The sequence below is a fragment of the Manis pentadactyla genome, chromosome 1 (assembly GCF_030020395.1).
Source record: "Manis pentadactyla isolate mManPen7 chromosome 1, mManPen7.hap1, whole genome shotgun sequence".
In the NCBI taxonomy this organism is placed as follows: Eukaryota; Metazoa; Chordata; class Mammalia; order Pholidota; family Manidae; genus Manis; species Manis pentadactyla.
Window position 1 is genome coordinate 1,817,770 of NC_080019.1, and position 16,134 is coordinate 1,833,903.

At 42.2% G+C, this 16,134-nt stretch overlaps 1 protein-coding gene across 12 annotated transcripts in view; it reads left to right on the forward strand.

Moving 5' to 3' along the window:
- The window catches only part of CLCN3 (chloride voltage-gated channel 3), a 73,809-nt gene extending 60,467 nt beyond the window's left edge, over positions 1 to 13,342 (forward strand). For 4 of the 12 annotated variants that reach the window (XM_036890913.2, XM_057501989.1, XM_036890916.2 and 1 more), the window contains 2 exons: positions 4,680 to 4,896; positions 10,548 to 13,342. In XM_036890913.2, coding sequence (XP_036746808.2) covers positions 4,680 to 4,896; positions 10,548 to 10,638 — 308 coding nt within the window. In that variant the 3' untranslated portion in view covers positions 10,639 to 13,342. The remainder of the gene's footprint in view (positions 1 to 4,679; positions 4,897 to 10,547) is intronic. The other 8 variants (XR_008997661.1, XR_008997528.1, XR_008997569.1 and 5 more) reach the window with 8 other exon arrangements.
- Positions 13,343 to 16,134: the final 2,792 nt, after the last annotated feature.

The following is a 16,134-nucleotide window of genomic DNA, read 5'->3' on the forward strand; positions in this document are numbered from 1 at the left end:
TCCATGTTGTTGCCAATGATTTATAGCTGAATAATATTCCATTGTGTATATGTACCACCTCTTCTTTATCCATTCATCTACTGATGGACACCTAGATTGTTTCTATGTCTTGGCTATTAAATAGTGCTGCAGTAAAAGGGTTATGTCTTATTAAATCAGGGATCTTGTTTTCTTTGGATAAATTCCTAGGAGTGGAATTTCTGGGGCAAATGGTATTTCCAGCTTTAGTTTTTTGAGGAACCTCCATACTGCTTTCCACAATGGTTGAACTAATTTGCATTCCCACCAGCAGTGTAGGAGGGTTCCCCTTTCTCCACATCCTTGCCAGCATTTGTTGTTCCATGTCTTTTGGATGGTGGCCATCGTAACTGGTGTGAGGTGATATCTCATTGTGGTTTTAATTTGCATTTCCCTGATGCTTAGCGATGTGGAGCATCTTTTCATGTGCCTGTTGAGCATCTGAATTTCTTCTTTGGAGAAGTGTCTGTTCATATCCTTCACCCATTTTTTAATGAGGTTATTTGCTTTTTGGGTGTTGAGGCATGAGTTCTTTATATATTTTGGATGTTAACCCCTTACCAGATACGTCATTTATGAATATATTCTTCCATACTGTAGGATGCCTTTTTGTTCTACTGACGGTGTCCTTTGCTGTACAGAAGCTTTTTAGTTTGATGTAGTCCCACTTGTTCATTTTTGCTTTTGTTTTCCTTGCCTGAGGAGGTGCATTCAGGAAAAAGATGCTCATTTTTATATTCAAGAGATTTTTGCCTATGTTTACTTGAGAGTTTTATGGTTTCATGACTTACATTCAGGTCTTTGATCCATTTAGAGTTTACTTTGTGTATGGAGTTAAACAGTAATGCAGTTTCATTCTCTTACATGTAGCTGTCCTGTACAGTTTTGCTAACACCACCTGTTGAAGAAGCTGTCATTTCCCCATTGTATATCCATGCTCCTTTATTGTATATTAATTGGCCATATATGTGTGGGTTTATATCTGGACTCTATTCTATTCCACTGATGTATGTGTCTGTTCTTGTGCCAGTAACAAATTTTCTTGATTACTGTGGCTTTGTAGTAGAGCTCGAAGTTGGGGAGCGTAATTCCCCCAGATTTATTCTTCCTTCTCAGGATTGCTTTGGCTATTTGGGGTCTTTTGTGGTTCCGTATGAATTTTAGAACTATTTGTTCTAGTTCGTTGAAGAATGTTGTCGGTATTTTGATAGGGTTGCATTGAATCTGTAGCTTGCATTAGGTAGGATGTCCATTTTGACAATATTCATTCTTCCTATCCATGAGCATGGGATGTATTTCCATTTATTGGTGTCTTCTTTAATTTCTCTCATGAGTTTCTTTTAGTTTTCAGGGTATAGGTCTTTCACCTCCTTGGTTAGGTTTATTCCTAGGTATTTTATTCATTTAGATGCAGTTGTAGATGGAATTGTTTTCTTGATTTCTCTTTCTGCTCTTCATTAGTATGTAGGAATGCAACAGATTTCTGTGTGTTAATTTTGTATCCTGCACCTTTGCTGAATTCAGTTAATCTAGTAGTTTTGGAGTGGATTCTTTAGGGTTTTTATGTACAGTATCATGTCATCTGCAAACAGTGACTGTTTAACTTAACTTCTTCCTTACAAATCTGGATGCCTTTAATTTCTTTGTGTTGTCTGATTGCCGTGGCTAGGACCTGTTGCATGCAATACTATGTTGAATTAAAGTGGGGAGAGTGGGCATCCTTGTCTTGTTCCCGATCTTAGAGGAAAAGTTCTGACCTTTTTGCTGTTAAGTATGATGTTGTCTGTGGGTTTGTCATATATGGCCTTTATTATGTTGAGGTACTTGCCCTCTATACCCATTCTGTTGAGAGTTTTTATCATGAATGGATGTTGAATTTTGTTGAATGCTTTTTCAGCATCTATGGAGATGATCTGTGATTTTTGTCCTTTTTGTTAATGTGTTGTATGATGTTGATGGATATTCTAATATTGTACCATCCTTGCATCCCTGGAACAAATCCCACTTGATCATAATGATGTATGATCTTTTTGATGTGTTTTTGAATTCAGTTTGCTAGTATTTTCTTGAGTATTTTTTCATCTGTATTGTGGATATTACTCTTAAATAAGTAAGTATATATGTATTTTTTCTCTTTTTAAACAAATAGTAGTGTGCTAAGGCATGCAGTTCTATACCTTTTTTTTTTTTTTTTTCACTAAGCAGTGTTTTCTTGGACATCTGCCCAAATCAGTGTATAGAGGCTCTTCGTTCCATTTTTTACAGTGGCATAGTATTCTATTAAATAGTATTTTCAGTTGCATCATAATTTTTTAAATTAATTCTTCATTGATGAACATTTAAGGTGTTTCCAATCTTTCACTATTACAGAAATTGCTGCCTCATATATTTGGCATTTTGTCTTATGTACAAATGTAGGAAAATTACTGAAATGGAATTGCTGGATCAAAAAGTAGGTGTGTTTTTAATTTTGTAAGATTTTCAAATTGCACTAAGTGATGATTATACCATAGGCTCCCACCAGCTGTGAAGGATGGCTTCCTGTGTTCAAATTCAGTCCAAATGGAGGGACGTTTTTTCCTGCATTTTTGTGTCAGGATATATAAGTGAGGCTGAACGTTTCATAGATTTGTTTAAAATGAACCATTTTTAACATTTATAGAGTGAATTGAGTCATCTTTCCCAGTTTCCACCTCAGGGTATAAAAGTGTACTTGTTCACTCCTATGTGTGTGATCGGTCCTGTAGGCCTTACAGGGAGACTGTTGATGTGCGAAATGTGGCAATTGGACACACAGAGCAGCTGGCAATGAGCAGCCCCCTGACAGTGGTTTCTCCTCCCCACGAGATCTTTTGTTCAGATAGACCCTGAGCTTGTGTCCCAAGGAGAGCAAATTTGGTAACGGCTTCCCCTTCCATGGCAGCGTCCACCTCAGGCCTCAAAACCATCCATGCGGTAGTGTGAGCTGCGAGAAGTGGACTAGCCTGTTCCTCTTCACGGTGGTTGAAAGAAACTTTATACCTGCTTAGTTAGTTGAAATACTTCTTTATGAGTGTGGAGACTTTTTTTGCTTTCAAAAATTAATACAGTTAATGTTTTCTGCTTCAAAGGTCTTTGAATGAATGGTGTTCAAAACACTGTTCACAACAGAGCAAACCTAGCAGGTGGCCCAGCACTGCAGTGACCCCCTGGCGGGTGGTACAGACTGAAGTAACACTGTGTCCGTGCAACATGATGTTAATATGACAGATTTAAGCCAGGCTGCATGTCCACTAGCCTTGTGCCTTATGCAAGGGAACATTCCAATTGATTAGGCCAATACATTTCTTCTATAATTTTCTGAAATTGTTTTATCATCAAGTGTTTAATATTTAAACAGTCTTCCAGCATATTTTTTCAGTGATGACGTATTTGTTATTTTAAGATGTTTAAGATTGGTGATTGGGATTAGTTTTAGCTCAGGTCTGTCAGACATGCTGACAGTTATTTACACGCCACCATTTGTAAGTCATTAGCCAGATGCTTCTGTGAGTTCAAAGCAACATAAGGAACACTTTTCAAGACTCCTCTGTGTCATTTGCTGTGGGCTTCCTTCTTTGCCGTGCTTTTGTCAGGCTTCTGAGGTGGGTCAGTGAGTACTGGCCATCTGGTTTCACGTAGTGCCGTCCTATGTGAATGAGTAAGTGAAAGGCGGCCCTGGCGCTCGGAAGGCGTGAATGTCCCACAATGTGGGTTTATGAGCCACGTATATTTATCTGCTTCTCACTTTAGGACTGGTGTTTATCATTTTTGCTTAAATATTTTTGTAGCAAAATTCATGTTTGAAATACGTTTAATATAACAAGTACCATGTTTGTACACAGCTTTACATACATATTGACTCAAAGTAGAAATGTGAAGTTGACAGTTTTGTTTTTACATTGGTGTTCTCTCCATTTCATGGGTTCCGCCTCCTTCCTGTGCTCTCTGTCCCTCTGCTGTGGTGTTTTGTCCTTAACCACTTCTTGTCTAGCGGTTTGAAAGGTGGGAGTAGGCGTGGGACAGACACACTTGAAGCAGAGCCCCTGGAGGGGAAATGAACAGACCTTTGCAAATGAAACCAAAAGATCAGTCTGTGCCCATTATGTGCTTAACCAAGGTTTCAACCCATCTGTTAATGCTCATGACTCACCCAGAAAATTAACATCAGAAAAGAGAACGAATAGCTAAACCCCAGGGGCTGTTTGTCCCACCTCCACTGCAGGGCAGGGGACACTTGGCAAAGGCAGGTGTCACTCGGGGGTGGGTTCCTGTCATGGACTGTGGTCTCAGAACGTGTCAGGTGTTACAGGCCACATTCCAAAATGCTGCCTGTCCCCCAAAGTTAGAAATAGCTTCCGCCCCAGCAGAGAAAATGGTGCCGTAACACAGTGATACCAGAGTATTTCGTTTACCCAGAGTTGATTTGTATTGGTGGTCCTCATTCGGTCAGAAGGAAGAAACTGCTAAGTGGCTTTTCATTTTCTTCCCTTCTTGGTAAAGAAGATAGGCAAAAAATGCAGCGACCAAAAGTAATGGGATACATTTACTTAACTTTTTATCTCTGAATAAGTAGGTTGTCCTTAAAACAAACCAAACAAAACCTATCAGTTTTTAATATTTGGTCTTCTCTCTGTTTTCAGAAAGTGCCAGAAAAAAACAGGAAGGTATCGTGGGCAGCTCACGTGTGTGTTTTGCACAGCACACGCCATCTCTCCCAGCAGAAAGCCCTCGGCCACTGAAGCTCCGGAGCATTCTGGACATGAGCCCCTTCACAGTGACTGACCACACCCCAATGGAGATAGTGGTGGACATTTTCCGGAAGCTGGGGCTGAGGCAGTGCCTCGTCACTCACAACGGGTGAGTCTGGCTGGATACCAGCGCCCTTCCAGAACTGATGCTTTAGAGTGGAACCCGTTTGCAGTTCCAGAGGTAGTGAAAGTCGGTGCCCATGGGGAAGCGGGCCTGCCAGTGCATGCTGAATGGCAGAGCGCCAGCCAGGTGCACACTTGGCAGAGTAGAGATGTGCTGGCTGCTTGCCAGAACGCAAACTGACGCTCTTCACGTACGCTTCCATGTTGGAAGGGAGGCGCTGAACACCTCCCCACGCGCGCTGTACTTAGCGTGTGCTCTCCTGGAGGAACAGTGGGCTGAGCCTGCAGGAAATAGGACCAGACCCTGTTTTCTTCTAAGTACTTTGTTTGTAGAGTATAAATAATAACTTCTGAGATATTTTGCTATTTGCTATTTCAGCCATTATTTGATTTGTTGTGTAATGAAGAAAATAATATGTAATTAAATGAAATTTGTAAATTAGCTGAAACCTCCTTTGGCAAGTGCTCTGTTTCTGCTTTTCTGCTTTCTCCATCCACAGAGCTTTCACTAAACTGCTAAGGACAGATAAACACTCATGTACTTAAAATGTATCGACTGATTATTTTCCTGCCCTTCACGCATAGACTGGTAGTGTTTTTCCAGGACAGTCACGGGATGGCTTGTTGGGCAGACGCACGGGGATTGAGGAGCCAAGGTGGCCTCGGCAGACGTGCCCGGTGCTCCCGCTGGGTCTGGGTCCCACCACATGCACGCCCGATTGTCCCTTCCCGTTGCTGTTGGGGCACCTGAGAACTGAAGGGCCTGAAGTGAGAAACAAAGGGCATCCTTGGGTCATGGAGGAACTTGGATGGTTAACCCTGCACAGCCTGAAGCTAGTCGAAATTAATAGTTAGAATCACAGCAGATTTTTTTTTTTTAAAAACATTTTGTACAAAGCACATGGGTGGCGAAACACATGACTCCTGTCTAGACAGAGGAGGAAAGAGCAGAAGGGAGGGAAGTTGGCCTATTGAATATCTTCATGTTGCTCATGTTACTTCATAACAGCCCTGCCAAGTAGGTATGAGACTCTCCTCGACCAATGTGGTGGCTGGAGCTTGGAGAGGCGTAGTGTTTGCCCAGTTTCGTGGTTAGCAAATCATAGATGAGGAAATCGAGACTCTCTCTGATAATAAAACCCAGTCTCTTGTTGCTGACTTGCTTGTTAATAACTGGCAGGATGTGACCTCTTCTTTGTGATTTCTCCAACTGCTTAGAGTTTCTTGGGTAGCATATTGCATTGTATTGGGTTAGGATTAGAAATAGTAAAGCTAAAGAATTAGATCCATGTTTGGTGTTCTCACTCTGTGACCTGTGAAAATAACCCTAGGTGATCTGAAATAAATCATTAAAAGGATAAAGCTCTTGATTAAGAGCAGGGAGTTTGGAATTAATACCACAGATGCTGATTGGAGAAGAAATGTATGTAGTAAAAATAACTTTCCTTTTGTTCAGTGTTGTTCAATTTAAGAAATAATGGTACCAAACTTCATTGTTTAAAAACTTAATAAGACACGTTAAATGGAATAACTTTTCATAAAGCTTTACTGGTTCTTGGACGCTTTTAGTCATAAATGGCTCAGTTGGAAGCTAAGCTGAGCTGAAAACTTTTGGTTGCATTGGGTTATTCTGTGTTTCTGGTTTGGTCTGTCCTATTATATCAAATGACATGAATCTGTGATAAAGTCATTCTCTAGTCATGATTAAGTATGATCGCAAAGTTGATTAACGCTTTTAACTTTGCCGATTAATTCCCAGGTTTTCAGCACAGATATCAGAAAGGAAAACATTTAAAAGAAAGTGTAAAAATAGCAAGGGTGGTCGGGGTGGGGAGGATTCTAAAATCCTGATGCTGCCTGCTTATAAGAGAGCTTGGGGTAAGGGTGGCTTTTCCCAAAGGAGTAGGTTTAATTGCCTTGGTAACATTTTCCTTATTTCTGTCCCTCAAGGAAAATAGATAGATACATATATGTATATCAATATATAGATCATTTGTGGTGGTGGCTTTTGGGACTTTGTTTTCTTTGAAGTATTTGAAGAAATAGTGTTTTATTCTCATTTAAATTATTTAAACCCAGAAAAGAAATCACATCTTCTGGTTTTAGTGGAAGGTATAAAGTTCTGGGTAATTGTCAACATTTTAGAGTTGATAGTGTGTCCTCAGAGGTAGAAAGTAACTATTTGGGGGAAGAGATACAAGTCAAGGACCTTAGATGCAAGGAGAAAATGAGAACAGAGATGGGACATTTAGTGCCCTGTCAAGTCACATCATTACTTGTTATCCCACAAAAAACAGCTAGTAGTTCTTTACATGAGTCAAATTTTGCACTGAAATTAGTAAAGCAGCCCTGAGCCTGGCCATGTTACTATCCAGTCATCTCCATGAGCAAAAAAAAAAGTATATATATTTTCTCCTTTTCAGGGCTGTTACCATGTAAACCTCTGAATTTGCCTTTTGGTCCTTCATAAACTTGTAACTATTTTCTTTGTGTACTGTGAGCTGTGGCAAAGTTTACTGATCTACTAACTGAAATGAATCACCAGATGTAACTGGACAGACAGAAGAGAGTGTGTAAGAATTAAGCTGGAATTGTGTAGTTGTTAGGGTTTCCTGACTCCAGCTTCGAATTGAAGTGAGTCTGGTTTGTTGCCTGTCTGCCCCGTGCAGTCGGGCAGGGATACCCTGTTGAGGGAGGTTCGCTCTGTGTGGGACAGTGTCTGAGCTTCCGTGGTGGGGGGCTTGTTCCGTGGTCTGAGAAGTGCTCAGTGTGTCTTTGTTCTTAGGGATCAGCGCATCATTCTTTTTCAGTAATGAGAAAGAGCAGAGCACTTGTTTCTGCCTTTCCTACCCCTGCCTTCCCCACTTTCCCGGTCCTGCAGCCAGCGTGGTCCTCAGTAGCTGCCTTGTGATATCTGCAGGGCAAGGCGACTTGGTCTCAGCCAAGTCCCTGGGTGACATTCTTGAAGAAGCCTGAATGTTCAGCCGCAGTTTACGAGTCAAACTGACATAACCAGGTCGTGGGGGGCATGTCCCGTCGCCCTGAGGGGCCTCCTGGGCAGGCTTCCAGCATTTAATGATTATAAAGCTTTTTAAGGATTTTGACATTTACTGTCTCTATTGCTACACACTGTAGCTGAATTCATTGACTACGGTAACTAGAATTTTAATTGTTAAAAGCAGCCTATCTTGAAGTATGCTTGTGAGAATTTGTGTCCACCATTTTGCTTGATGTTCTAATGTAATAACTGAGAAGTCATTATGTAGGAATAATGCAGAGTTAAAGTCATTTGACCCCCATTCATGAACACATTAGTACTTACTAAAGAAGTAGCATTGGGCAGCTCTAGGAAACAAGGTGGTGTTTGTATCGGTCAGCATTATTTATTTAGTGTGCATTGCCTTTAATTTTAATTCCAGTAATGGTAAAACTCGAGGGATTTCTTAAGTCTCCTCATAGGCAGTGAAGGCTGAGCCTCGTCCTACCTTTTAATTATTGAAATTATAGCTGCTGTGTTGTGATGTCTTAGAAATTAGAAAATACCACTGAAAATGAAGCTATTTCAAGAGTTTGATAGCTGTATTAATATTGTCTCTAATGTACTTTTCTTTGCAGTCATCCTCATTGTGAACTTTTATAATTTTGATTTTTAATTTAAAAAGGAAAACAATATTTATAATAGTGTGACATACTATGTAGTATATAGTGTATATATATATATATATATATAATAGTGTGACATACTATAATAATAGTGTGTGACTTAGGAAAGTCAGTAGAATTTATGCAAATGGGACCTAGGATTTCAAACCATTTTTGTTTTTAATTTTCTGAAGTCCATTAAAGCATTCTTACAGTTCATGTTTTAATTTTCTCACTCATTCTATATCATTATGTTTGGAACCTCTTTTAATTTCTCACCCAGTTATTAGCATAAATGATGTGTTTCAGGATTGTCTTGGGGATCATCACAAGGAAGAACACGTTAGATCATCTTGAGCAGCATGTGGCGCTCTGGGCGACTAGACGCGCCAGGTCCCCTCATGAGGCGCCTTAGAGGGTGGGAAGTGCGTCATGACCGGCTTGGGTGTCTGCCTCCCTGACACCTGCATGCCACCACCTCGCTCCAGCCCATAGTGTCTGAGGCAAACTGGGGGGTGTGTAAGACCCACTCACAGGAGGGACTGGACATTAGCTCACCCCCCGGAATGGGGGCTTGCAGTTTAGAGCTGTCAGCAGTCTGGTAGTTGAAGGGTAACTGATGGGGCAGTGTTGGTGTGCGCACAGTACATCCGCTACCTGAGTGGGCATACCGGTCTCAGAAGGGTGCCTGACTGGCTGGGATGTCTGCGTGACCACCCAACCCTTTTTCTTTTTTGTTTCTTAATCTTGTAGTCTCGTGATAAATCTAAGCTCATACATGATTTTAATGAGCATAGCAGTGTTAGACTTGCTGACAGGTAGATGGTTTTTTTATGGGACACTCTCTAGAGTATAACGTGTATGTGTTTGTGACCCTAATGTTGTACCCAGCATAACTGCAGTGTTAAGGACGTGTGTCCTGCCATTTCATCAGCACATTGTACTTAGATTTTAGATTGTGTGTGTGCCTCTTCTGTATGACGTTTCTGGAATGCTGTGAACAGCTTTCAGGTTCATACGCATTTAACTGGCTGGCTTTATGTCATTGTGGTTTCATGACCAAAGATAAATTTTGAATTACCTTTTAACTTAAAAATTGTCTGGCTTTCGCAGCTAATGCCTGGAATTATTTTGCCCTGCAGTTGTCCCACCTATATAAAACCTGTCCCAGTTTTCTTAAGTACACAACTGTGTTTCCTGTTTATGCTAATATTTCACAAGTGTTTCATGCATCCTTTTTGAAAAACTTACTAACCAGAATAATAAGTGCCTGCTTATCATTCTCTCTGCTTCACCTGCAAAATCTTTTATGAGCTAGGGTCTGTCTCACCTACCTTTTAATGTGAGCAAGAGCAACTAAAGCTTTCACAGAAGTGCTGTATCCTAACTTTTTTGGCCAAAATCAAAAAAGGAAAACATTGATGAGTGCACTAGAAACTCGGGCGCTCTTACACCTTTATCTCTGGGGTTCTGAGGTTTGGGATTGAAGTTCTGTGCTGACCATTTTGTACGCATTTATCTCAATTGTACGCATTTTTCCTGAAGATTCTGCATACAACTGGGCAATTCTTGAGTCAGTTTTTAGAAGTTAATTTTGGTTTTAAAACATGGAATGTTGAGTGGATTTGGTCATCAGACATTTTACTGCTTTCTTGCCATGATGGGAATGAATTTTCTGTGCAGAGGGGATCAGCTTCATTTCTTTGTTACACATCCTCCCGTCTTGTGATACTTTTTTGTTGGCAAACGTTACCCAAAATAGCTCTTCTTCACTGAGGACACAGTCCTCAGTCTCAGTGGAGTGGACATCGTCCTATTTTGACCATAATACTTTTTATAGCAAAGGATGGTTCTTTCCAAATGAAATAACTCCTGAAATTATAGAATCAAGCTGCTTGCTTTGCTCTATTCCTGTCAACAAAAGGGTTTAGTTATAGATGTGGGCTTTCTCTTTCCTGTTCGTTTTAATATCAATGTTCTGTCCATTCCTTTCAGGCGCCTCCTTGGCATTATAACAAAAAAAGATATCCTGCGCCATATGGCCCAGACGGCAAACCAGGACCCTGCGTCAATAATGTTCAACTGAGCTGCACAGGTGAGGAGAGCGACAAAACAGAAGAGGAGGTTCATTTGTTGAATAGCACAACTCTTTGACCTGAGGGAATCATCTACTTGTTTTCTCCTTTACAAAAAAAAAGGAAGTATGAAAGCCAGGCTTTTGCAACACAGGTTGCAAATAATGCTGGTGGAGTGCAGTTGCTTGGGGAGGGAACGGCAAGAGAAGGAAACGAGGCGCCACGTCCACACCCACCAGAGAGCCACGCATCGGCCCATGTCTGCCGGACGCATGCGGCTGTGGTTGGCAGGCCTCACAGTGGCCCTGGGGCCCTGGCCCTCCGGCCGCTGCAGACACGCATGGCCAGCCCCGCTTCTGGAGGGTGCCTTCGAGGTGAGCCGTCTGTAAGACTGCACGGCCTTGCCCCTGAGTGTCAGAGCCGTTCTGTTTACGGTATGAGTCATACAGCCGAGCATTACCTCCCTGCGTCTTGGAGCTCGGAGCTCGGAGCTCCTTGATCCCTCCCTCCCTCTGGAGCTGTAACGCAGCCCCCCCTGAGTTGGTGAGCCCGTGTGCCGCAGTCCTTTCTCACATTGAGATGCACGGTGACTCTCATGCCATCACAGAGGGTGTGGGTCCACTGGCCGTGGGGTCGCGCCAGCCCCGGGAGCTCATGCGCAGGGAAGCCCGGAGTGCGGTGTGGGTCAGACGCTGCAGTGAAACTCGACCGGAAGGGTAAACAGTCTTCTTTCTGTTTTTTTTTCTTCTCAGACTATGGATAATGTGAAGCTGGTTTTATGCAAAGTTTCTATCTCTAGAACTATAGTGATAACAAGTACTATTCAGCGTAAGGAGCCAGGCTGCCGCTGTGACAGGAGAGACGGGAGAACCCTGTGCAGCTGTGTCTGGTGTTGATTGCATGTTTAAACACTGGAATTTCTTGTTCTTGAAATTAGATCAGTCATTTTTTTTTTCTTTCCTCAAGATACTTTAACTGCTGACACTGAAGAGGAAATGTAATTCATAACTTGCACTAAATGTATATTTCTTTTCTTAAAAATTTACCATTCTTATTTATATTTTTATGGATTAAAATTTATAAAATACAGATCAGTTAATATCGCTCTTAAACTTACCTTTTTAATGTGATTTTTATAGACTAATTCAGACTTACAAATATAGAGATACAAACAAAGTTTACAGTGGGAGCAAGGGTTTAAAAAGAGGTTGTGGTTATTTATGATCCAGTGTGTACATAAACCTTTTCTGATTTCACTGCCATCCCCTGGATTATGTCCATTTTGATTCATTAACTGGAAAGTTGAAACACACTACAAATCACTTTGCTGATTAAAACCAGAAATTAAATAGTGCTAACCTTAAAAAAAAAAATCAAACCAATGAAAACAGTAAAATTGCAAAGGTAGCAGTTAAAATTTTAATGTGAACTTAATCTTTAACTCTTCGGGTTACACCCATAAGTGTCAGTGATGTTTGAATGTCCACAGTGCACGTTTTTGCAGGGTGACCTGAAAATGTTCTGGTGTATGTTCGGGACTTTTGTTTTTGGAAATGTGTCTTAATCATGGTCTTAATTCACTGTTGGCAAAGGCTGTTTGTTTGAAGGGTGACCTAAATATTCTGTGAGTGTGCACTTTTGGTAGGAAATTCATGTTTGCTGACTGATGTTTTCTGAAACAACTGGCAATGAGCAGGTTTTACATATTGGAAGTAATTCTTCACTTCCTGGTTCTTAATGCATCTGTCACATAGGATCTGTACGATCTTGAAGACTTACAAGATCATGAAGCCATATTAGAATGACGATTGGAAATTGAGCAAAACTTTAGGAATTTCATCATCCTTAGTATGGCCATCTGCCTAAAGTGAGTATTTGGCCCTCGTTCCCTGCCTCAGGCTGACCTCAGGGTTTCCTGCTGACCTGGGCAGAGTCCATTGGGCATGCAGGTGAGCCCTCGGAGTGGCAGCTCTGCGTATCTTCTCCCTAGCTAAGTGCGCTGGCGCATCAGGGCACGGCTGGACCACAAACTCCGCATCAGCTGTTGTAGAACTTAATTGCTTGTCTTGAGTTACAAGCCTTCCAAGGAGAAACCAGTTTCTTTACAGATAGCTTCCTGACATTAAACGTAACTCAGATTTTATTTTCTGTGTTTCTTTTTTTTATTTCAGGCCTTCCTTTCTGCCCCATCCTGCTTCAGAGACTACATTTCAGGGTGGATATTCAAGGTGGATATTAATTTCCTTCTTGATGTATTGCCACCCCTGGTACTTCTCACTGCTGACATGCAGGAGCAGTGCTGTATCTCTAATGCATCCAGTGGTTTTCTTTGGTGTTACTATCTGTTCCACTTTTCTTTTTGATATGTTGAGGTGTGTCTGATTTTTCAACCAAGCAATGAAATAGTACAGATTATGAAATGTATGTGCCTGGCTTACTGGCAAACTAACAGGCCGATACCACAAGTGGAGCGCCTTATTTGAGTACCTTTCTGAAAAGGTATGATGAGAATGAGCAAGGGTGTCAGCTTCTCTTCCTGATCATCGTTCTCAGCCATGGTTCATGAAGAACGCTCAGTTTGTTAATCTGTGATGTTGCCTAGAGCTGTATTTATGTTATTATTTATACTAGTGTAGTAAAGCTGCATATCATCACAGTAAAAGTGATCACTGTGATGAATTAATCAGAAAATCGATTAAAATCTATCTAACAATATGTGGTCTGGCCTTTGATTACATGTCTGACAGCCTCCCACTCTCCCTGCTACCCGGTCGGTGTGGACAGCACTGGGCTGGGAGGGCTCCCCAGTGGCAGAGCCCCCCGGGACTCCACAGGCTGGGGCAACACAAGAAGAGATGCTGGGCTGAGCGGCAGGACACACACATGGTCTCAGCAGTAGTTCAGAGCCTCTGTCTGTCAAGTGAAAGTTGCAGGTGTGCAGAAAGATTTCAGTTCAGTTCATTTTCAAAACTTTTTTAAGGAAGAAAGAAAATGCTATTTGCATAAAGAGAAATCGTAAACAGTTTACACTTTTTTTTTTTTATTACCTTGGACATTTGGAAATAGAACTGCCTGAAAGGAGGTGGTGACACTTGCAGTGTTAGTCAGGATCTCAGTGGTCATCCGATACTGAACTTCTAGTAAAAAGGAAAACCCTTAGAAGAAAGTTGAGGACAGATCCTTTATCACTCAATTCATTTGATCATTCGTCAAGCATTTGTGGAATAACTGTGTGCTTGGCTCTGTTCTGTGTTCTTAACACTTACATTCTGGTAGGGAATGAGATTTGTAGTATGTCAGATGCTGATGAATATCATCACAAATTAGTCCAGCGAATTAAAAAAAATGATTCCTCTGTTCCACATGCTGTTACAGGCATACATAAGTCAGGAAAAATTCCCATTCTAGCAGAGAAAAATTAACAATGGGGAGGACACTTTTTGTAGTGGGTGATCAAGGTTGGGGGTGTTTGAGCAGGAACCTACTGAAGAAAGTGAGGGGATGATCCGTTATCTTGTGAGAAGAATGTTCCAAGAGGAGGAGATGCTATATGCAAACATCCTGAGGTGGTAGGTGCCTGACAGGCTCAAGGAACAGCAGCGGGTCACTGGCTGGAAGTGACCAAAGGGGTTGAGCTGAGGAGAGGACGGGGGTGGAGGAGCTAGGCTTCTGTTTGGAATGAAATGGGGAGTGAGACAGGAGATGTCATGATCTGAGTAACCCCTTGCCTGTGGGGAACGTACTGTGGGGGGCAGGGTGGAGGTGGGTGCTTTGGGGTGATCCGGGTGGGAGATGACAGAGGCTCACACCGCACTGGGCCCACCGGAGATGGTAGATGTGGCTGAATCCTCAGGTTTGGGAGGCAGAGCGGACGGGATTTGCCAGTGGATTGAATGTGGAGTGATGAGTGGGGTGCCTCCCAGGGGGTCGGCCTGAGTGGCCATGGAGCAATGGGCACCTGAACTGCAAAGACTAGGGAGGATCGGTTTGGGTCATGAACAGAGGGATTTTGTTGTTTGACAGTAGCTTTAATGCCGTTTAAGACTTCAAAGTAGCCATCCTACAGTATGGAAGAATATATTCATAAATGACATATCTGGTAAGGGGTTAACACCCAAAATATATAAGGAACTCACACCTCAACACCCAGAAAGCAAATAACCTTATTAAAAAATGGGTGGAGGATATGAACAGACACTTCTCCAAAGAAGAAATTCAAGGTGGTCAACAGGCACATGAAAAGATGCTCCACATCACTAAGCATCAGGGAAATGCAAATTAAAACCACAATGAGATATCACCTCACACCAGTTAGGATGGCCACCATCCAAAAGACATGGAACAACAAATGCTGGCAAGGATGTGGAAAAAGGGGAACCCTCCTACACTGCTGGTGGGAATGCAAATTAGTCCAACCACTGAGGGAAGCAATATGGAGGTTCCTCAAAAAAGTACAACTGGAAACTCTATTTGATCCAGGAATTCTACTCCTAGGAATTTATCCAAAGAAAACAAGATCCCTGATTCAAAGACATGTACCCCTATGTTTATCGCATCACTACAATAGCCAAGATATGGAAGCAACCTAAGTGTCCATCAGGAGATAAATGGATAGAGAAGAGGTGGTACATACACACAATGGAGTATCATTCAGCCATGAGAAGAAAACAGATCTACCATTTGCAGCAACATGGATGGAGCTAGAGAGTATTATGCTCAGTAAAATAAGCCAAGTGAAGAAAGACAAATACCAAATGATTTCACTCATTTTTGGAGTCTAACAGTGAACAAAAACTGAAGGAACAAAACAACAGATGCACAGACTCCAAGAAGGGACTAGTGGTTACCAAAGGGGGGAGGGCTGGGGGAGGACAGGTGGGGAGGGAGGAAGGGGATTGAGGGGTACTATGATTAGTATACATGATGTGGGTGGATCATGGGGAAGACTGTAGCACAGTAGTGACCATAGCATCTTACTACACTGATGGACAGTGACTACAGTGAGGTCTGAGGGGACTTGATTAATATGGGTGAATGTAGTAACCACAGTGTTGTTCATATGAAAACTTCACAAGAGTCTATATCAATGATGCCTTTAAAAAAGTCTTCCAAGTGGGGATGCCATGTGGGCAGCGGTGCACAGTGCCGAGCGGTCTGATGAATATGGGTGGCCTCAAGCTGGGGCTCAGGGGACTGAGGGGGGGCTGGGCACAGACGGGTCTGTGCTCAGACTTGTGGGGGCCGGACCCAGCAGGCAGGGGCAGTGTGCACTGGAGATGAGTTTCCCAAGCCCAGGACCTTCTGTTGTCTGAAAATCAAGAATCCTTAACTCATGGGCATGGTATGAAAATAGTTCCCCAAATCTTGCGCAATTTTTTCCTGCACGTCACTTGGGGCATTTTCTTCAGAGGCCCTCAAGTCGCTTTGACAGCCGACAGCGAGTTCCGTTGGAGTAGCCGCACAGATGTTCTGGGGATAAGTCCAACCAATCTACAAGATGTGGGGGT